This window comes from Oryctolagus cuniculus, chromosome 4, assembly GCF_964237555.1.
Source record: "Oryctolagus cuniculus chromosome 4, mOryCun1.1, whole genome shotgun sequence".
Lineage (NCBI taxonomy): Eukaryota > Metazoa > Chordata > Mammalia > Lagomorpha > Leporidae > Oryctolagus > Oryctolagus cuniculus.
The window spans coordinates 1,884,946-1,905,994 of NC_091435.1; the positions used below are offsets into that span (position 1 = coordinate 1,884,946).

Genomic DNA, 21,049 nt, shown 5'->3' on the forward strand with positions numbered 1-21,049 from the left:
CCGAGGGCTCCCTGCGGCCCAGGCTGCGGCTGCATGGGTGCTCCTGGGAGGCAGGCGTGCAGGGACAAACCTCCTGCCTGTTTGTCCAGAGGCGTCTCGCGTTCTGCTTCAATTCTTTTATTTTTAAAGATTTATTTTATTTGTTTGAGAGGCAGAGTTACAGAGGCAGAGACAGACAGACAGACAGGTCACCCATTTGCTGGTTCACTCCCCAGGTGGCCACAACAGCCAGAGCTGAGCTGATCCAAAGCCAGGAGCCAGGAGCTTCTTCCAGGTCTCCCACGTGGGTGCAGGGCCCAAGCACTTGGGCCACCTTCCACTGCTTTCCCAGGCCACAGCAGAGAGCTGGATCGGAAGTGGAGCATCCGGGACTTGAACCGGCGCCCATATGGGAGCCGGCACTGCAGGCGGCGGCTTTACCCACTATGCCACAGCGCAGGCCCCTCTGCTTCAGGTCTGAAGGTGGTTTTGCTGGACACGGACTCCAGTGCTCACACGCCGCCCACGGCCTTCTGCCGAGGAACCGGCTGCTGCTCTCCGCCTGCTGTCTGACAGCGCTGGGGCACCTGGTGTTCCGCAGCCGGATCGCGGTGTCTCCTGGAGCTCCCTGAGCTCGGACTCCGTAACAGTGGGGAACTTTTGACCATTATGTCCTCAAGTGTTGAAAAATTATTTTTACTGTAGTAAAACACACACAACATGAAATCGCCGTTTTCATCATTCTAGAGAGGTGTGGCTGCACCCCTCCCGTGCCAGCCCCCGCCGGTCCTATTTCCGGTCCCCTTGTTATCTCCTAGTGCCGTCCTCCCTCTCTCCTCTGCTTCTGCGTCTCCTGGGTGTGGCCCTGGTGCCTGGGCACTGCACTCTGCTTGTTTTTCTTCACTGCTTCGCTGTCCTGCTCCTCAGACGGGAGCATTTCCAGGGAACATTGTCCCCTCTCCTGTCCTCCCTCTGCCCCGCTCAGCAGGCGAACCTCTCGAAGCTGCAATCCTAGAGCTTCTGTCTGGTTAATTTCTAGAATTCTTTTTTTTTTTATTTTTTGGACAGGCAGAGTGGACAGTGAGAGAGAGAGAGACAGAGAGAAAGGTCTTCTTTTGCCATTGGTTTACCTTCCAGTAGCCACCGCGGCCGGCGCGCACCGTGCTGATCCGAAGGCAGGAGCCAGGTGCTTCTCCTGGTCTCCCATGGGGTGCAGGGCCCAAGGACTTGGGCCATCCTCCACTGCACTCCCTGGCCACAGCAGAGAGCTGGCCTGGAAGAGGGGCAACCAGGACAGAATCCGGCGCCCCAACCGGGACTAGAACCCGGTGTGCCGGCGCCGCAGGTGGAGGATTAGCCTAGTGAGCTGTGGCGCCTGCCTAATTTCTAGAATTCTGTCTCTTTGTCGAGACATTTCCTGTGGGGAGCGGGGTCCGTCTCCCGCAAGATGGCGGGGCTCCCGGGAGAGAAATAAGTACTGAAACTGTGGACTGAAACTAACTCTATGCACCTGATCTCCCACCATATGGCGCTGAGAGGGAGGAAACAAATCTTACACAGCTGCTTCGTCAATTAGCTGATTCCTGACCCAACCCCTGATTGGAAGAGAGCGGCGTGCTCAGCACGTGGGCAGCAGAGCACGGATTGGTGGGAGAGGACTATAAAAGGGGGAGAGCGCGAACATGCGGGCCCCCCTGAGAAGTCAGCCGGAGAGCTCGTTGGTGCTGCTCCTCCGCGGCAGCAAATCCGGGAAGGACCGGTGTCGTTCCTCCGCGAGTGGGGAGCGACAGTTTCCTCCCGGTGTCTCCCCGCGGTTTCCTCCCTGAGCACCTGAGCATATGTAAGAGTTCCCTCGGAAAGCAGCCCTGGGCTCCGGGGAAGCTCTCTGCTGGCTCAGGTTTTCCTTGGGGTCAGCGAGGCTCCGGCTTCACACTGGACGTTCTCAGTGCCGTGCGTGGCGATCGTGGCCGCTCGATCCCCTCTCCCTCCTGTAGTTTCTGGCTGCGACTGACGTGGCTGCTGATTTTGGATTGTAGCTTTTCCACGTTCTTTCTGCAATGACGCTGCTCTCAGCTTAGTGCTCAGTGCCCTGGCAGACTTCCTTGTAGCCGGCTCTGTTGGTGCACACTCTGCACACCCGTGGCTGGCTCCGTGTTGGTGCACACCCCGCACACCCGTGGCTGGCTCTGTGTTGGTGCACACCCCACACACCCGCGGGCAGCTTCCCCTCCACTTCCTGCTTGCTCAGGGCTTGAGGTTCAGCCAGAGGCGCGTGCTGAGGGTCTCAGCGCCTCTCGCAGCGTGTGCCTCATCATGGACAAGAGGGGCTGTCGATCCCAGGAACACCTGGAATCTTTCTAAAGCCTGTGTTCTCCCAGGCGTCTCGTTCCTTCCCCAGCATTCCCTCCCAGGCCCGCTGACGCCCACTGTCTGCCCAGCAGGCACTCTGCCCCCACGGCCACGGCTGGGTCATTCGCTGTCCCAGGTCCGACCAGTCCTCCGGCAGCTGCCTCGGCCTCAAGAGAGCGGAGTTCGGTGAAGTGAAGGCAGATCCTGTGCTACCCCCCGGGGGCCGCCGACCGGCCGGAGACCTGGTCTGCTGTGCTGCTCCAGGCACCGAAACCACTGCGGGAGGCCCAGCTGGCTGTCACGGCGGGGGCAGGGCGGGGGCAGGGCGGGGGCCAGTGAGTTCCCAGGTCCTGCCAGGCCCCCGCGGCTGGTTGGACGGGGAGCCGTCTGCGTGCTGGGACCTCTGGCTGCTTTCCGGGGTCCGGGCTGAGCTGACTCTGCTAGGACCTTGTGTTTTCGTGGTCTCTGGAAGGCTGGGCCCTCAGAGCTGCTGCTGCACCGTTTTCTGTGCCTGCACCATCTTGTCAGCTCCACTCAGAATGTAGACCTGGCAAACATTTGCCTGGGACCCTACTTCCAGGAACGTAGGGAACAAGGAATGTGTGCCAGTGCCCACGGTTACGGCGAGGACACGCACCGTGGTGCTGCTGTCTGTGGTTACCATCCATCAGCCACCGGGACCGACGCCCGCGCAGGTGCAGCGCCCGTCCTTGGCAGTGCTGTGTGTCCTTGACGAGCACCCGAGATGTTTCTTTATAAACTGGCGGGTGGTGTCTGCTGTCCTCAGTGTAGCGTGCGGCCTGCAGGGCCACACCCACCCGTGTCGCGCCGCTCTGCCCCCAGCATCACTCAGCTGCGTGGGAAGCCACTCTTGGCCACATCTGGGCACCTCTGTCCCTGCCAGTGAGGAAGGGGACGGCTGTGGACTGTCCCCCAGGCTGCGTTGTCAGACTGGTGCAGGGACCCCCACAGACCCCCGCGCGTTCACCAAAGTGCAGGAAAAAGCCAGAGACGGCCACCCAGGCGGCCGCCTACTCCAGACCCTCACAGCCGCTCCCCTGCTCAGGCCAGCCCCAGCCCACTGAGGGACCCCTGCAGATTCCCGAGTGTGGGCTGGGCAGGGGGACAATGGGACCCCGATGGCGACCGTCTGGGGCCCTGCACGTCCTTGTGAGGAGGGTGCCGTGGCCCACGTTAGTAAAGTGTCCTTGAGAGTGACCCTGAGTGACACTGGCACCCTGCAGGCTTCGACCTGGAAGCCACGGTGGGGCGTCAGGGGCAGAGCTGGCTGTCATGGCCTCACGGAACCAAGGCCAAATCGTGCCCCCAGCCCTCAGTCCCTGGGAGTGCGGCTGCACTGGGAGCCCAGGCATTGCCAGAGGACTTAAGTCACACTGTGGTCGTTAGCATGGGCGCCAATCCCGCAAGAGCCGAGGGGGACACAGCCTCACGCAAGGGGCCGACCAGTGAGGACACGGCGGGGGGGGGGGCCTGGGGGAACCAGCCCTGCCCACACCCGGACCCTGGGTTGCATCTCCAGGCTCCGAGACCTCGGCCCCCCATAAGCCCCGGCTGTGGTGCTTTCTGGGGGCACTGGAGTTGACCCCGCCCCTCAGAGAGGTGGCTACTTTGTGCCACAGCATGTGGCCGAGTCCCCAGCCAGCCCGGAGCTGGAGACACGTGGGAGGCATCGCAGCCCCGTGTCACGGGGGCAAGGAGGCTGCGGGGGTGGGGGAGCAGGCAGGGAGCCCAGGGGCCCTGGCCTCCGTGTGTCTCCCCTGCAGGAAGCAGACCTGGTGCCTGGTGTGGGGGGGACACACACGCCTCCTGCCCCCACGTGAGGGCGGCTGGGAGACGCCTCCCACCTTGCGTCGGGACAGGTTCCCTTGCTTTCTGTCCCCACCACCATCACAGCCTTGTGACCGTGGCTTTGCCACCTGCTCTCCCCCACCCAGGCCACGGGCAGTAGCCCTCACAGGTCAGGGGTAGGGGGCAGCCAGGACATCTGTGTGTGTGCAGGTAGGGGACGCCCACACCATCCTGAGGTGCCACTGAGGACCCAAGGCCAGCTGGTGCCAGAATCTCCCATCCCCCACCTCCAAGCTCAGCTGGGCTGTGCACCCTGGAAGTCCAGCACCTGTGCCATGGGAGGGGCAACCTCCACCTGCCAGATGGGCCCAGGTGGTGCCCACAGGCCCTGACCAGGGAGTGAGGCTCTTGGAGCCCACAGGCCCTGGAAGGGCAGCCAGACAGCTGGGCAACAGAATGAGGTGGTCAGGGGCTGCCAGGTCAAGTGCAAGAACCCCAGGCCCCACCGCTGGTCCGAGAAGCAGCGGCCAGGGCCTGAGCCCCTCCCGCCCAGGTGTGCCACAGAGGACTCCAGGTCAGTGTGGGCAGTGTGGGTTTATTGGTGCTCAAAGACTGAGAGTGACACTGCTGGGGCCAGACCAGGGCCAGCCCTGACCAGCGCAGGGACGGCTCACGCAGCCAGGAAGCGTGAAGGGAGCATCCAGGGCCCCGTGGGCCCCGTGGGGAGCGGAGCACAGGGTGCTCATTGCTTGTGGTAGGCAGGGTGGGCAGGAGGCTGGTGGGAGCGGGAACCTAAGTCTGGCTGGGACGTGCCAGTCAGCAGCAGGACTGTCCGGAGGAGAGGCCGCAGCAGGCGGGGCGGGAGCAGGCGGGGCGGCAGAGCAGGGACACGCAGGAGGCCGGGCGGCAGCAGCTGGGCTGGCAGGAGGGGGTGGGCACGCAGCAGGCGGGCCTGCACACGGGGCGGCAGAGCAGGGACACGCAGGAGGAGGGTCTGCAGCAGGACGAGGGGCAGGGGCTGGGCTGGCAGCACGAGGGGCGTGGGCAGACGGGCACACAGCTCACGGGCTTGCAGCAGAGGGTCACACGGCTGGGCTGCTGGCAGGGGGAGGGGCTGCAGGACGGCTGGCAGCAGGGGGAGGAGTCCCCAGAGCAGACGGGCACACAGGAGATGGGCACACAGCTCACGGACTCACAGCAGAGGGTCACACAGCTGGGCTGCTGGCAGGGGTTGGAGGAGCAGCAGGATGGCTGGCAGCTAGACTGCTGGCAGCAGGGGGAGGAGTCCCCAGAGCAGACGGGCACACAGGAGACGGGCACACAGCTCAGGGGCCTGCAGCAGAGGGTCACACAGCTGGGCTGCTGGCAGGGGTTGGAGGAGCAGCAGGACGGCTGGCAGCTAGACTGCTGGCAGCACAGGGGTGTGCAGGAGCTGGTGCACGCTGACTGGCAGCTCCCTGGGGTGCAGACGAGGGTCACGGAGGGGGCTGGGGCGCAGCAGCTGGGGGCACAGCAGGGGGGCTCGCAGTAACTCTCCTGGCCATTGTCCACTTGCCAGGAGGAGCTGGTGCAGGCACTTGGTGAGCAGGCCCGGCTGCCACAGCTCCGGTCGCTGGAGCAGATGGACACGGTGGACGCAGCAAGCACGCAGGTCCTGGTGCAGCAGGTGTCAGCCATGCTGGGGCAGGGAGTTCGTGTGAGTGAGTGTGTGTGAGTGTGAGTGTGAGGGAGGGTGGCTGTGGGTGCTCCGGGCTGTGGGGTTTTATACCCTCATCCCGTGTTTTCCTCACGGGCGCCCCAAGCCTTCCTCTTCCTTGTTGTTGCTCAGATTGGGTTCCTGGTTCCCCTCCTTAGTTTACCGGTGAGCTGTGAGGCGCAGTGCCCGGCACGCCGAGTGCGGGGCGGGGGCTGGTGGCTGGCAGGGCCGTCCAGACACCCTGGCTCCTCTTCCCGTCTCCTTTCCTAAGGTCCTCGTTTTGTCATATTTTGCACCAACAGGTGCCCCACCCCCTGCCACCTGCTCCACCCGCAGACTTGGGGGTGTCCGTCTGTCCCCCCAGTGTGTCTCACTCCCGGCCCATCCCCGACACTGCTGCCAGCCCTCCTGTGTCATAGCTGCTGGTGTGCGTGTCTGTCACGCGAGTTTCCAGCTTTGGACGTGATCTCTTGCTGAATAGCAGCTCCGAGGACAGCCCTGGCCTGCCTGGGCCTAGAAGGCAGTGAGACGCCCGCGTCTGGTAGATCGGTCCCCGGGGCTTGGGTTACGCTGGCCAGCTGACTGCCGTTCATCCCAGGTCGCCGGTGCAGCCTAGTCCGCTCGTGTGTTTTCCTTGTTGGGGTTCCCAGGGGCTCTTTCTGTGTATTTGCCTGCTTTTCCGTGTCTCTCCCATTAAACCCTCCCTGAACCCTGGCCAGTTCACCCACACCCCACTCAAGTGACGAATCAGGGGCTGCTCCAGCTTGGCTGGTTTTTGGCCACCTCTGTCCTGGAGCCCAGTGCCCTCTGCAGGGAGATCTGCACGTGTCCGTCCTGCTGTTCTCCAAGGGTGGACGCCTCATTTCCTGGACTCCACGTCCTTTCTTTCTGAGTTTATGCCCTTGTTTTGGGGGAGTGTGTCCTGCAGCAGCTCTCTGGAAATGAGCGGTGGGAGACACCACGGCTCAACATGTCTGGCTCTGTCCTCACCCTGGGTGTCATTGTCCACGCTGGAGGTTTAGCTGAAGATGGGACTTTCTCCGGATCCTAGAGGGTCCCTGGAGCTGTTTCCCTGTTGACCCCGCCTCAACCAGCTGTAGTCCCGCCTCCTTTCACTAGCCCTTGACAGCTCTGCTGCCATGTGCGCTGGCATGGGAGGTCATCAGCAGCTCCTCCTTCCAACAGCAGCCCGGCTGCCGTGTCTTGCTTGTTCTTCCCGTGACACGGAGCTGCGCCTTTTCCAGGTCTGGGCTCAGGTGGACGGTTCTGCCGTGAAGCCCCTGCATCTGCCGTGGACACGCTTGCTGTTTTCTCTTCCTCACACACCCCCACGGGAGTTGCGTGTCCTGGGATCCGTGTGACCTGAATTCAGGACATGCCTCCAGATGTGGTTGTAGGAACTTAGATCCCCCAGGTCAACTTCAGGAAGCCGGCTTTCTCCGTCTTGGGGAGTGTGCAGGGTGTTGCGCTGTGCGTCCATTGTAGCCCCTGATGACAGAAGCTGGTAGGTGTCTGGCCACTGATTTGGTTGTTTTCTTCAATAGCAATTTTAGTTCTCATGGACACACAGACTTTCATGACTCAGCAAGTCCCGCCTTGTGCTTGAGACCCCCTGCTGTGACTCGAGGTGGCCCTGACTGCTGCCTCCATCAGCTTCTGTGCTGTGGGTGCCACACACACACACACACACACACACCCCGCCGAGCCGCAGGCAAGCTGTCAGCACAGCGTTGCCGAGCCTGAGCTGGGAAGAGAGAGGCGCACGGGCGGCTCCTGTGAGCTCACGGAAGCCAGTTCCGATCCCCTGCTGTGTGTGTGACTCACACGTCACTCCCAAATCTGGGGCTTAAATACAGTTGACGGGCCGGTGTTGGTGTGCAGCGGGTTGAGCCACCATGTGTGACACTGACATGCCGTACTGGAACACTGGTTTGCATCGCGGCTGCTCCATTTATGATCCAGCTCCCTGCTAGTGCACCTGGGAAAGCAGCGGAAGACAGCCTGAGTGCTTGGGCTCCCGCACCCATGTGGAGACCTGGGAAGATTCCACACTCCAGGCATTGGCCAGGCCCAGCCCCGCTGTTACGACCATTTGGGGACTGAACCAGGGCATGGTAGATCTCTCTCTCTCTTTTTCCCTCCCTCTGTCTCTGTGTGTGTGTGTTTCACTCTGCCTTTCAAATACATGAATCTTTAATAAAGCTAAAGTTGAAAGCATCAGTTTTATGGAGACACGATTTACCTGTTGTCAGAAGCTCCCGTGTCCCATGCACACCTGTGTCCTGTGAGATTTGGGACAGCTCCAGCACCCCAACACCCCCACGTGTCCCTTCCACTGTCAGTCCAGGAACAGGCTGTCCCTGTGTCGCTGTGACAGCCAGATGCGCTCGTGCACCCGCCTCCAGGCTGGCCTCCCCTTGCACGGCCACACACGGCTGTGTGTCTCCACCGTCTGCCCAGGCTGAGCGACTCCACTGTGAGCCCACGGCCAGTGTGCCGGTCCTTCCAGTCACTGACAGACGCAGGCTCATTCTCGCACTCTCTCTCTCACGCTCTCTCACTCTGCCTTTCAAATAAATGAGGAGGTTGCACCATGTGACACTAGACCCGCGCAACCTGTGAGTGGTTCTGTGCTCACACCCGCCTGCCCTGGCTAGTGTCACCGTAACAGACATGTTACGAAATATAATGGAAATTTTAACAATATTAATTGTTCCAATCCAAGAACACGGGATATGTTTCCATTTATTTGTGTCTTCTTCAATTTCTTTCCCCAGTGTTTTATGTTTTTCAGTATATGGATTTTTACCAACTTATTTTGTGGTAGTCACAGTGTCTTTGGGTGAATTAAGATGGATGAATTAAAATAGCCGGCGCCGTGGCTCAATAGGCTAATCCTCCACCTTGCGGCGCCGGCACACCGGGTTCTAGTCCCGGTTGGGGCGCCGGATTCTGTCCCGGTTGCCCCTCTTCCAGGCCAGCTCTCTGCTGTGGCCAGGGAGTGCAGTGGAGGATGGCCCAGGTGCTTGGGCCCTGCACCCCATGGGAGACCAGGAAAAGCACCTGGCTCCTGGCTCCTGCCAGGATCAGCGCGGTGCGCCGGCTGCAGCGGCGGCCATTGGAGGGTGAACCAGCGGCAAAGGAAGACCTTTCTCTCTCTGTCTCTCTCACTGTCCACTCTGCCTGTCAAAAAAAAAAAAAAAAAAAAAAGATGGATGAATTAAAATTAAGATGCTTTTGCCAGTGCTACGGCTCACTAGGCTAATCCTCCGCCTTGCGGCGCCGGCACCCCAGGTTCTAGTCCCGGTCGGGGTGCCGGATTCTGTCCCGGTTGCCCCTCTTCCAGGCCAGCTCTCTGCTGTGGCCAGGGAGTGCAGTGGAGGATGGCCCAAGTGCTTGGGCCCTGCACCCCATGGGAGACCAGGAGAAGCACCTGGCTCCTGCCATCGGATCAGCGCGGTGCACCCGCCGCAGCGCGCCGGCCGCAGCGGCCATTGGAGGGTGAACCAACGGCAAAGGAAGACCTTTATCTCTGTCTCTCTCTCTCCACTGTCCACTCTGCCTGTCAAAAAATAAAAAAATAAATAAAATAAATAAATAAAAAAATTAAGATGCTTTTAATTTTAATGACATCAGGTTTGTTAGTTTTCTAAGTTTAGTGCGTTTTACTTTTGCTTCCAAAGCCTGCCTACCACAATCTCATGAAAATATCTCCTACGTATTCTTTAAGACCTTTATTATTTAATTGAATTTTGTCAAGTTCTTAAAGTTTATTTATTTTTTATATTGACAGTTAGTAATTGTGCACGTCTGTGGGGTACATTGTGAGGTTCTGATCCATGTATACATTGCAGGAAGATCCAGCTAATTAACATATCTATCACCTTAACACCTTGTCAAAGTTTTGGTAGTGAAAATGTTAAAAAAAATCTATTCTTTTGGGAATTCTAAGACAGAGGTAAGCAGAAGTGACTGAGGCCACCTGCAGTGCAGCGCGTCCCCTCTGGTCCCCTGGTCCCACCTGGCGTGTGCTCTGGCCCGGCATGCCCACCCTGGTGTCGGCTGGCGCTGAGCCCTTGCCTGCATGCCTGCACGAGCACAGCCTCTCAGGGCCCACGGTGAGGTCAGGCGTGCTGGTGGTTCTGTGCCTGGCTCTTCCATTTAACGCAACGCAGCCACAGCGAGAAGCCATTTCTCTGTGCTAGTATTCTGCTGTGCAGGCAGAACGCTTCATCTTCATCCACTCGTGCTTGATGGACACTGTGGCTGGCTGTGTGACGTGGGCAGGCACGCACTTTCAGTGCCTCCAAGTGTCCCAGCACGGCCTTGGGGGCCACGGGTGGCTCTATCTCCAGTTCTCCGAGGAGCCGCCACGCTGTCCCCATGGTGGCCGTGCCGACGTCCTCTCCTGCAGCACTGAGCAGGGTCCACTGTGCCCCCCTTCCTCGCCAGCACTTGTCAGCATTCATCTCTTTCTAATGACAGCTGTTCCAGCAGGGCTGGGGGAATTCCTCCCGGTGGCTTTCCCTTGCCTTTGTCTGATGATCACAGATACTGAGCACTTCTCATGGCTCTGTTGGCCACTGGGTGTGTACGTTGGGAAATGTTTGTTCAGGTCTTTGTTACTCATTTTTAAATTGAGTTCTTGTTTTCTTTAGCTGCTTGGTTGGTTCAGTTCCTCATTTATGAGTGTTATTGCTTGAATAGATTTATGGTTTGCCAATATTTTCTCACAACGTATAGATTGTTGATTGTTTTCTTAACTCTGCAGAAAATTCTACACTGGGTGGATGCCCATCCACCTGTTCTGTTTTCATTGTCTTGTATCTGTAGTCCAGTCTGAGAAAACATTCCCCCATGTTCTCTCCACGTTTCACACTTTCAGTCCTTACATTGGAATCTTTAATACATTTTGAGTTGAATTTTGCTTATCATGTGACAAAAGGGCCCAATTTCATTCTTCTTCATGTGAATGTCCAATTTCCCCAAGAAAGGTTATTGGAGAGTCTGTTCTATCCCTTATGTCTTCTTGGAATCTTTGTCAAAAATCAACGATAGCATAGCTTTCTATTCTCTTCTGTGTTCAATGTGCCCACTTTTATGGCAATACCCTGCTGTTTTGATTATAATCGGTTTATAATATATTTTGAAACCAGAGAGTGTGATGCCTTTTGTTCTTTCTGCTAAAGATTGCTTTGGCTCTTTGAGCCCTTTTGCAATTTTACATGAATTTTGGTGTTTTTCAAAATATAGAAAATTACAATGAATCAACTGTTATTTTAAATACGTAGATTGTTTTGGCTAGCATGGACATTTTACATTTTTTTAATTGAAGATGTATTGATTTGAAAATCGTGGTCAGAGAAAGACAGAAAGAGGGACAGAAAGATATCTTCTTCCATCCACTGGTTTACTCCTCAGATGGCTGCAATGGCTGGGGCTGGGCCAGGCTGAAACCAGAACCCAGGCGCTCGTCTGGGGCCCTCACATAAGTGACAGGGGCCCATGTATCTGGGTCAACTTTCACAGCTGCATTAGCAGGGAGCTGGACTGGAAGCAGAGCAACTGGGACACAAACCAGTGCCCAGTGCCCAGTGCCCCTGTGGGATGCCAGCATCCCAGGGTAACCACCTACGCCACAACGCTGGTCCCAGTATGGAAATCTTAACAATATTATTTATTCCAATCCATGAACATGGTATATCTTTCCATTTATTTGTGTCTTCAATTTCTTTCATCAGTGTTTTATATTTTTCAGTATATGGATCTTTTACCAACTTATTTAAATCCCCTCAGGCCTTTTTCCTGCTATTATATTAATTTGTTTTTTGGACAGTTTATTGTTAATATATAGAAATGTTTATTTTTTATTTGAGAGGGAAGGGGGGGCAGAGAGACCTTCTATCCAGTGGGCATTCCACAAATGCCCACAACAGCCAGGTCTAGGCCAGGCCAAAACCAGGAGCCAGACTCCCTGCAGGTCTACCATCGGGGTGGCAAGTACTTGAACCATCATGTGCTGCCTCCCAGGGTGTGCATTATACAGAAGCTGGGTCAAAACCTGAGGCAGGATTCAAGCCAGGTACCCTACATAGGATGCAGCTGCCCCATGCAGCAACTAAACTTGCTGTGCCACAATGCCTGCCCCCTGCTAACTTTTGTATGCTGACTTTATAACCTGCAATTTTACTGAATTTGTTGACCAGTTCTCATGGTCTTCTTGCATCCCCAAAGGAAGCCAGTCTGGCTCCCATCTGTTTTGCTGTCTGTGGTACTGGGGTGCTGGGCAGCCTGCGTGCTCCCAGAGTCTCCCTGGAGAGGCAGACAGGAGCTCACATCCTGGTCCCCAGAGAGAAGCCTGGCTCACTCCCTCTGCATGGGCAGATGACCTGGGCAGGGGTGGGGGCCTATTCCCTGCCCGCCATGTGCTTCAGCTCAATGCCAGGACTTGAGGCCACAGCTCTGAGGATACCTGGAGCAGAGGCAGCTTGTCTCAGCACTGGACGCCTCTGTGAGGCCCAGGTGCCCAGGCCCCAGCCCAGCTCCCCATCTGCCTCTACCCTCTCCTGAGCAAGTCAAAGGAAGAGCAACCAGTGCAGCTCTGTGCTGGGACACCATAATCCTCGCTGGAGGAAGGCAGCCAGGGCTACGCTGAGGTCCCCAGGACCACCCCCATTCGGTGAGCTGCTGGGTGGGCCCACAGGACTAGGCCCACAGTCACATGGTGGCTGTGATCATTTTTGGGTGAGAACACAGTGGTTTCCAAGGGAACGGCAGAGATGGAGAACCCTGGGGAAGCCAGCAGCAGGCTCCACAGTCCTCTGGGCGGGGAGAGGTAGCACAGAGTGTACCTGACTGCCCCAGCAAGGAGCCAGGTGGACTGGTGTAGATGTCATCCAGCAGAGAGCTCATTAGAGACCCGAGTCTGGGGTGGTCACTGGGGGCTGGGCACAAGGCCGCCTTCTGCCTGGGCCATAGGGAAGCAGGTGTGGTACTCAGCAGGCCCAGAGAGGCAGGTGGGGGAAGCTCTCCCCAAGTCCAAGTTCCCAGACCCTGGCCAAGGAATTGGAAACCACTGGGTTTAGGGGAAGTCACTCCTGAAACACGGTCCCTGGTCCCTCTCCCAGACTCAGGCTCTGGGTCCCTAGGCGTAAGTCTGTCTTCTGGACATGGGCAAGGTCAGAGAGGCAGAGAGAGACATGGCGGCACTTGGGAGTGCCATGGGTATGGAATGACAGAGTGAAAACGGCTGAAGTAGTCAGGCAAAGGGATTTATTGGGAGAATTCAGAGAACCCCACATTGAGGGGAAGTGGAGCCAGAGGCTCTGACCCAGGAGAGGAGTCCAGGGCACCCTGGATCCTGGCACAGGGATCCTACCACAGGCTGAAGGGTGACAGTCGTCAGCAGCTAGTCAGCCTGTCTTCTCCCCAGGCTGGGGTCACTGCACACCCATGGCTGGGGGCAGGGCTTGCTGATTGGAGGAAAGTCAGTTCTTGAGGACATAGGGGCTTGCTCCCACAGAAGAGACACAGGTGGGCAGCAGGTACCAGGGCCCTTTACAGGGGCTCAGGGAAGGGCACTGCGGCTGGTGTGGCTACTGGTAGCCAACACAGGGCAGCAGAGGACAGGGCGCCCAGTGACCTCAATGAGGCCACTCAGCAGCAGGACTTCTGTCCCAAGGAGAGGCCGCAGCAGGCGGGGCGGGAGTAGGCGGGGCGGCAGAGCAGGGACACACAGGAGGCCGGGCGGCAGCAGCTGGGCTGGCAGGAGGGGGCGGGCACGCAGCAGGCGGGCCTGCACACGGGGCGGCAGAGCAGGGACACGCAGGAGGAGGGTCTGCAGCAGGACGAGGGGCAGGGGCTGGGCTGGCAGCACGAGGGGCGTGGGCAGACGGGCACACAGCTCAGGGGCTTGCAGCAGAGGGTCACACGGCTGGGCTGCTGGCAGGGGGAGGGGCTGCAGGACGGCTGGCAGCAGGGGGAGGAGTCCCCAGAGCAGACGGGCACACAGGAGACGGGCATACAGCTCACGGGCTTGCAGCAGAGGGTCACACAGCTGGGCTGCTGGCAGGGGGAGGAGCAGCAGGATGGCTGGCAGCTAGACTGCTGGCAGCATGAGGAGGAGGTCCCAGAGCAGACGGGCACACAGGAGACAGGCACACAGCTCACGGGCTCGCAGCAGAGGGTCACATAGCTGGGCTGCTGGCAGGGGTTGGAGGAGCAGCAGGACGGCTGGCAGCTAGACTGCTGGCAACAGGGGGAGGAGCTCCCAGAGCAGACGGACACACAGGAGATGGGCACACAGCTCACGGGCTTGCAGCAGAGGGTCACACAGCTGGGCTGCTGGCAGGGGGAGGGGCTGCAGGACGGCTGGCAGCAGGGGGAGGAGTCCCCAGAGCAGACGGGCACACAGGAGACAGGCACACAGCTCACGGGTTTGCAGCAGAGGGTCACATAGCTGGGCTGCTGGCAGGGGTTGGAGGAGCAGCACGAGGGCTGGCAGCTAGACTGCTGGCAGCACAGGGGCGTGCAGGAGCTGGTGCACGCTGACTGGCAGCTCCCTGGGGCGCAGACGAGGGTCACGGAGGGGGCTGGGGCGCAGCAGCTGGGGGCGCAGCAGGGGGGCTCGCAGCAGCTCTCTGGGCAGTCGTCCACCTGCCAGGAGTCGGGGCAGGGGTCACAGGAGCCGGGCATGCAGACGTTGCTGCCGTAGCTCAGGTTGCTGGAGCAGACGGACATGGTGGAGGTGGCTGTGGCGGGCAGTGAGCTGGGCAGGGGTGAGTGTGAGTGTGTGTGGAGGTGTGAGTGTGTGAGGGCTCAGGGCTCTCTGGCTTTTATCCTTCTGCCCATCCTTGTTTCCAGGCCACATCCCCTTCCTTGTGGTGAGAATGGCTCCTGTCGCATCAGGGATGTTTGCTTCCTGGGACGCAGCCCAGGTCATAAACACCGACTGCATCTTCTCCGCACTGTCCCACGTGGTCCCCTCAGGCACTGAGAGGCAGGCCTGGGCCAAGCCCGGTTTTGGAGAGGGAAGCCATGGGTCGGGCAGTGGCATGGTCTTTGGGCTCTTCTGAGTGCATGGGTGTATCTGGGCCACAGCCTCCACAGCCCCAGCACGGCTGACGCCGCCTTCTCCGCCACGTTCATTTAATCGTGTCCCCCACATCGTGTAACTTCCCCCCGGGCAACTCTCCTTCTCTCCCCGGGCGTTTCGTGTTTCTGGGCAGTGATCCCCTCACCCACCATCCTTCCGTCAAACCCATCTGCTGGGTCAGAGATACAATCATTACAGGTATTTTCAGTTGGAGAATTTCTAGATGTTTCTTTTTACGTGAATATCCGCCTCAGGATAGAGTTTCCCAGCAGAGATTTCAAGCCTGTGGCTGGTGACACCTCTGGGTCTGCCTGTGTCGTCCGTTCTGTCCCTTGGCATGGCTGTGATGACCGAGTCTGACCTTGTGTGGGAGAACTCTCGCCTCTTTGGCTGGGTTTCTCCTCCCTGGCAGAGTCTGGCCTCGTTCTCTGGTGGTCGACCTGCGGGGGACTGAGGACCCTACGGACTTGAGCTCTGCTCTGCATCTTCCCTCTGGGGTCTGAGACCCAGTTCTCCAGGTGCCAGTGACTCCTTGGCTAGGCTGGATGCCATGGTTTGTCCTCGGAGTGATGAGATGGCCAAAACTCTGGCATTTCAGCGGCTTTCTTGTGCTTTCCAGCATAAGCACGTGACAAAACCCGAGGCCCTGCCCCCCATCATCAAGCTGCGCTCAGGACTTGGTCCTCCAGAACCCGTGCTGCCTCTCCCACCCTGCCAGGGCACCAGAGCCTCTTCTGCAGCCCTCTGCCCCACTTCCCACCCCCACCCCGCACCGAAATTCCTGCTGTGACCTGAGCTGCATCCGGGGCTTTAGCCTGTCCACCCTGTTTCACCAGTGGCCCTCAAACGCCTTTAAGGGATGCTTTTTAAACTTCACTTTTCACGTGTTCTCAGCAGGAGTTTCCATCCGACTCAGCGGTCCCCCATGCCCTGCCCTCACTTTCAGTCCTGTGTCCAGTGGTCAGTTCTGGTGCCACTGGAAGGCACAGGCCAGGACTGAATTTGCACTATGTCCATAATCCCTCACATAGACAACCAGCCCATGGCGCACTTGAGTTGACCGCACCCCTGCATCCCTTTCGAAGCCCCCAGGAACTGTCGGCCTGGAAGGAGAATTCTGCTGGAGACACAGCAGCCTAGGAAGGGGCAGTGGAACCTGAGACCTGCCCAGGGGCTGTAGGCCCACAGGGAGGGCTCCGAGCCCTTCCACCTGCTCAGGTGCCACTCCTTTGGGCTGGTGCAGGCTGGGCTGCCCTGTGGTCACTGACATCCCTGGGCCACAGCAGTCGGCCCTGCCCCCGCCCCCGCAGTGTGGACAGTGCGTGTCTGTCGCCCTCCGTCCCTCATGTGGCTGCTCATATGTGGGGTGTGGGGCTGGTGGGTACTCAGGAAGTGAAAGGGCCTTGGTGTTCCCAGCAGGAAGCGCTAGAGGACTTGGTGGGCAGTGGACATCACTGAGAGGAGAGGGAGACTCAGTGGCTCTCAGGGTTGTGGCTGGGGCAGGGCCTTTCAGCCCACAACCAAGCCGAGAGCAGAGCGTTGGTGGGGGTGGGGGTGGGGAGGGCTGGAGGTGCATGCACAGCTCCAGTGCAGCTCCCAGCTCTGCAGGCTCCAGAGTTAGAGCAGGTGGAGATGGGATGGCCATGGACAGACCATGGGCGTCCTGGGCTACCCTCAGTGCTCACAAGGAAGACAAGGAGAACACTGCCCACCACTGCTCACCCCGACCCGTGCAGAGAGCGCGCGGGGGTCACTGCCAAAGCGACCACTCTCGACCCCTCACTGGCCAGGGCTTCTCCAGCCTGGCCCTCAGGGAGCTGTGGTGACTGACACGTGGGGTCACCACGGGTGTGCAGGAACCAGCGCAGGTGTATGGTGGAGATTAGGATGGGAGCATTCCTCATACCACCAGCATGGCCCCCAGGAGCCCTACCTGCAGGATGAACCCTGCCTCCCACAACACTTCCAGCCATGAGCAAGAGTAGCTGGTGGGGGGTAACAGACTCCAGGTACACTTGGGACTTTTACAAGCTGAGCAATGCCCCACGCACTGCACATGGCACAGGCAACAACAAATCTGCTTCAGCTTCCAACACAAACAAGGAAGGGGAGGTTGCCGAGTCTCTCATTAGGACAGCAGGAACCACGGAGGGATATAAAAGCCCAACAGCCCTGGGTACCTCACACTCACTCCCTCCACTCACCCGTCAGCTCACCGCCCGCCACGGCCGCCTCCACCATGTCCGTCTGCTCCAGCAACCTGAGCTACGGCAGCAACGTCTGCATGCCCGGCTCCTGTGACCCCTGCCCCGACTCCTGGCAGGTGGACGACTGCCCAGAGAGCTGCTGCGAGCCCCCCTGCTGCGCCCCCAGCTGCTGCGCCCCAGCCCCCTCCGTGACCCTCGTCTGCACCCCAGGGAGCTGCCAGTCAGCGTGCACCAGCTCCTGCACGCCCCTGTGCTGCCAGCAGTCTAGCTGCCAGCCCTCGTGCTGCTCCTCCAACCCTTGCCAGCAGCCCAGCTATGTGACCCTCTGCTGCAAACCCGTGAGCTGTGTGTCCATCTCCTGTGTGCCCGTCTGCTCTGGGACCCCTTCCTCCTGCTGCCAGCAGTCTAGCTGCCAGCCCTCGTGCTGCTCCTCCAACCCCTGCCAGCAGCCCAGCTATGTGACCCTCTGCTGCAAGCCCCTGAGCTGTGTGCCCGTCTGCTCTGGGGACTCCTCCCCCTGCTGCCAGCCATCCTGCAGCCCCTCCCCCTGCCAGCAGCCCAGCCGTGTGACCCTCTGCTGCAGGCCCCTGAGCTGTGTGCCCATCTGCCCACGCCCCTCGTGCTGCCAGCCCAGCCCCTGCCCCTCGTCCTGCTGCAGACCCTCCTCCTGCGTGTCCCTGCTCTGCCGCCCCGTGTGCAGGCCCGCCTGCTGCGTGCCCGCCCCCTCCTGCCAGCCCAGCTGCTGCCGCCCGGCCTCCTGCGTATCCCTGCTCTGCCGCCCCGCCTGCTCCCGCCCCGCCTGCTGCGGCCTCTCCTCGGGACAGTCCTGCTGCTGACTGGCATGCTCCTCTGGGCCCTCCGCATTACCCTGCACCTCCCATTCATCCCCGGTCTGGTCCTGATCCAGGTCGGGTCCCTGTGTGTCCACCTTGCTGACTGACCTCCCTCGTGCCCCCAGGATCTGCTCTGGGTCACGTGGCCCAACCTCAGCTGTCAGCATCTCACGGGGCCCCCAATAAACTGCCCTGAGCACCTGACTCCTCTCCTGTTGTTCATAGGGGGGAGGAGGGGAGCAGTTGTTCACTTTTGCTGCGAGTGTTTCCAGGGGGAAATGACTCAACCTGGGGATCACAGGGACGTGGCTCACCCCTCTGGGAGGGACCCAGCTGGACCCTGGCCATGCCAAGGCTTCCGGAGGCTGCCACCATAGTCGCGTGTTGGTCTGGGGGTACTGCAGGCCCCGAGGACTTTCCCCACCCACTGCATAGGCAGCTCGTCCTGCCATGTCGCCCTCAGTGGCTGCCTGAGGCTGCAAGGACCACAGCCCTCTGGGGATTCCTGTCTTTCCCGCCTGTTCAAGGTCTCTGTTTAGTAGAAATGTGATTTCTGCGGAGAGGAGCTGCTCCAGGCCCAGCGAACAGAGATGACCTGGTTGGGGACAGAAAAACTCTCGAGTAGAAGGATGTGCAGGACCCCACAGCCGGGCACTGCCCAGGCCCCCTGGGAGCCTCAGGTCCTGCAGGGGGTGTCAGAGACACGGCAGCACAGTGGCAGGGCTGTGTCAAGCCCCACTGCAGCGGAGCCAGCTGAGGACAGCAGCCTGTTCTGGTGGTGGATGCTTCTGGAGGGAACTCAGGAGGGCCCTGGACCAGCCCCCAGCCAGAACCGGAGCAATTTCCTGGGAGGATGACAACCCGGGGCAGGGGATGAACCATGGCCGTAAAGGCACCCCATCCGTTGCCTGTAAGTAGACAACCTCCAGCTCTCCCCTGACCACTGCACAGCCTGGGCTCTGCTCCCTCCATGGGCCCATGTCCATGGCCAGAACCCACAGAAGGAGCCTTGCAGCCCCATGAGGGTCACAGCCCCTCCCCTACAGGCCTACAGTCTGAGCCATAACCTACCAAGTTTTCACCAACCGATATGTTTAGAGTCAGCATTAGTAAGGTTACATACAGTTAAATTGTCTCATCACAACTGTACAGTTTGCTAAGTTTGCTAGTGGTCTCCATCGGTAGCCTCCCCTCAGTCAGTGCACAACCTTCCCGCACAATGACAGCTCCTGCATCCTTGTCCAGTAAACAGCCCGGGCTCATGCTCCAAGCCCCCGACCTGCACCATTTTGGAGTCCTAGTGTGAAGGAGCCGTGCGGTGTGTCTGTGGTCATCTAGCTGTCTGCTCTCTCACGTGAATATCAGCAGTTCCCTTTGCAGGGACAGACGTCCCCGGTCTGTGCACCTGCAGCGCCCTGGGCTGTCTCTGGGCTTCGGTGATGACAGATGCATAAGCCAATGTTTCCAGTCCTCTTCAATGCCACGGCCAGACCCTGTGATCAGCGCACGTGGAACTCTACTCCCCTTCTGCACTGCGTGCCCTGCCGCTCCCCAGCAGCACCTGTCACCCTCAGTGTTTCACTGAGCTGCCCTAGAGGGGGGTGGAGTCCACATTCCTCTGACGACTCCATGGAGCTCTGTTCTGTGCTCGTGTGCCACCTGTCTGCACCAGCCATGTAGCCTGCCCGTCTTGGATCAGGTTGTCTGTCTGGAGTTGTGAGTGTCATTACAGATGCTGAACACCGGTTTGTCATGTATGCACTGCAGGTGTTTCCAGCCTCCTCATTTCACCACAGTGTGTCTTTGAGCTAAGCAGTTAATTTTGATGACATCCAATTCACCATTTTTCCTTCAAGGCTCCCATTTGAGAAGTCTTGCTTCAAGACTGCACAAGTTCTCCCCTGGGCTGATTTCAAGATGCTTCATGGTTTCTATGTCTAGTTCTAGAATGTCTTTCCAGTTAGTTTTTGAGTTTGCTGTGAGAGATCCCACATCATTTGTTGGGAAGAGTGTCCACGGCTGATTAAGTGGCTGTGAGCAGCTGCTGAGACCCCATGTCCATCAACGTGGCCTTAAAAGCAGTCTTGACATCAAGTGATAGAAGTTCTCCAACTCTGCTTTCCTTCTTCATAACTGGCTGGCTACTTCCACAAGATTCTAGAATCAGCCAGTAATCTCTACAGAAAGGCCCACTGGGATTTTTTTAAGGTATATTTTTTTTTGAAAGGCAGAGTTACAGTGAGGAGAGGGAGAGGGGGAGGGGGAGGGAGGGAGAGGGAGAGAGAGGGAGAGAGGAGAGGGAGAGGGGGAGGGGGAGGGAGGGAAAGGGGAAGGGGGAGAGGGGGAGGGGAAGGGGGAGAGGGAAAGAGAGGGTGAGAGGGGGAGGGAGAGGGGGAGGGGGAAGGGGAGGGGGAGGGAGAGGAGAGGGAGAAGGTGTTTCACCCACTGGTTCACTCTCCAAGTGGCAACAACAGCCAAGGCTGGACCAGGCCAAAGCCAGGCGCCTAGATCTCCACCCAGGTCCCTCAAGTGGGTGGCAGGGACTCAAGCACTCAGGCCATCCTCTGCCCTCTTCCAGGCACATTAGCAGGAGCTGGATCGGAAGCAGAGCAGCCAGGACTCAGAACCAGCACTCGCATGGGATGCTGGCATCACAGGGGGCAGCTTAATCTGCTGCCCAACGCCAGCCCCAACTTCCTGGGATTTTTATTGGGATTACATGAAATGTTTCGATTCATTTGTAAAGAACTGATCTAGCAAAATCCAGATACCTCTCTCCAGTCATTTAGGATTTCTTTCATCTCTGTGGCGATGTTTGTCATTTTTAGCACACAGACTCTGAGCTAGTCAGCTTTTGATGCTCTACTGAAAACCTGAGGCAGGCAGGATCCTGGTGGATCTAACCACAGGGGTCCTACCCTCATGAGCTAATCTGGCCTGACCTCTTCTCCAAGGCCCAGCTCTCAACACAACTGGATTCAGCCACAACCTTCTTGGTTCTGTTAACATAACACTTAGAGGATGACTGTATTCAAACCATGGTATTCTGCCTCCAGCCCCCTGAAACCTGTGTGCTTTTCCT

At 58.8% G+C, this 21,049-nt stretch overlaps 4 protein-coding genes across 5 annotated transcripts in view; 2 read left to right on the forward strand and 2 right to left on the reverse strand.

Moving 5' to 3' along the window:
• TSPEAR (thrombospondin type laminin G domain and EAR repeats) overlaps positions 1 to 21,049 on the forward strand; it is a 155,952-nt gene that overhangs the window by 58,368 nt on the left and 76,535 nt on the right. The gene's annotated exons all lie outside the window — the stretch shown is intronic.
• KRTAP10-8 (keratin associated protein 10-8) lies at positions 4,717 to 5,891 on the reverse strand. The gene has a single exon (XM_070073114.1). The coding sequence runs from the start codon at positions 5,812 to 5,814 to the stop codon at positions 4,954 to 4,956; it is 861 nt and encodes a 286-aa protein (XP_069929215.1). The 5' UTR covers positions 5,815 to 5,891; the 3' UTR covers positions 4,717 to 4,953.
• On the reverse strand, positions 13,089 to 14,657 carry LOC100344286 (keratin-associated protein 10-4). The gene has a single exon (XM_017339778.3). It carries the CDS (start codon positions 14,570 to 14,572, stop codon positions 13,490 to 13,492), a length of 1,083 nt encoding a protein of 360 aa, XP_017195267.3. The 5' UTR covers positions 14,573 to 14,657; the 3' UTR covers positions 13,089 to 13,489.
• LOC100344539 (keratin-associated protein 10-12) lies at positions 17,094 to 18,171 on the forward strand. The gene has a single exon (XM_051839958.2). The coding sequence runs from the start codon at positions 17,167 to 17,169 to the stop codon at positions 17,968 to 17,970; it is 804 nt and encodes a 267-aa protein (XP_051695918.1). The 5' UTR covers positions 17,094 to 17,166; the 3' UTR covers positions 17,971 to 18,171.

Coding starts and splice junctions, on each gene's coding strand:
- KRTAP10-8 (XM_070073114.1), bottom strand. CDS start 5,814: ATGGCTGACACCTGCTGCACCAGGACCTGCGTGCTTGCTGCGTCCACC.
- LOC100344286 (XM_017339778.3), bottom strand. CDS start 14,572: ATGTCCGTCTGCTCCAGCAACCTGAGCTACGGCAGCAACGTCTGCATG.
- LOC100344539 (XM_051839958.2), top strand. CDS start 17,167: ATGTCCGTCTGCTCCAGCAACCTGAGCTACGGCAGCAACGTCTGCATG.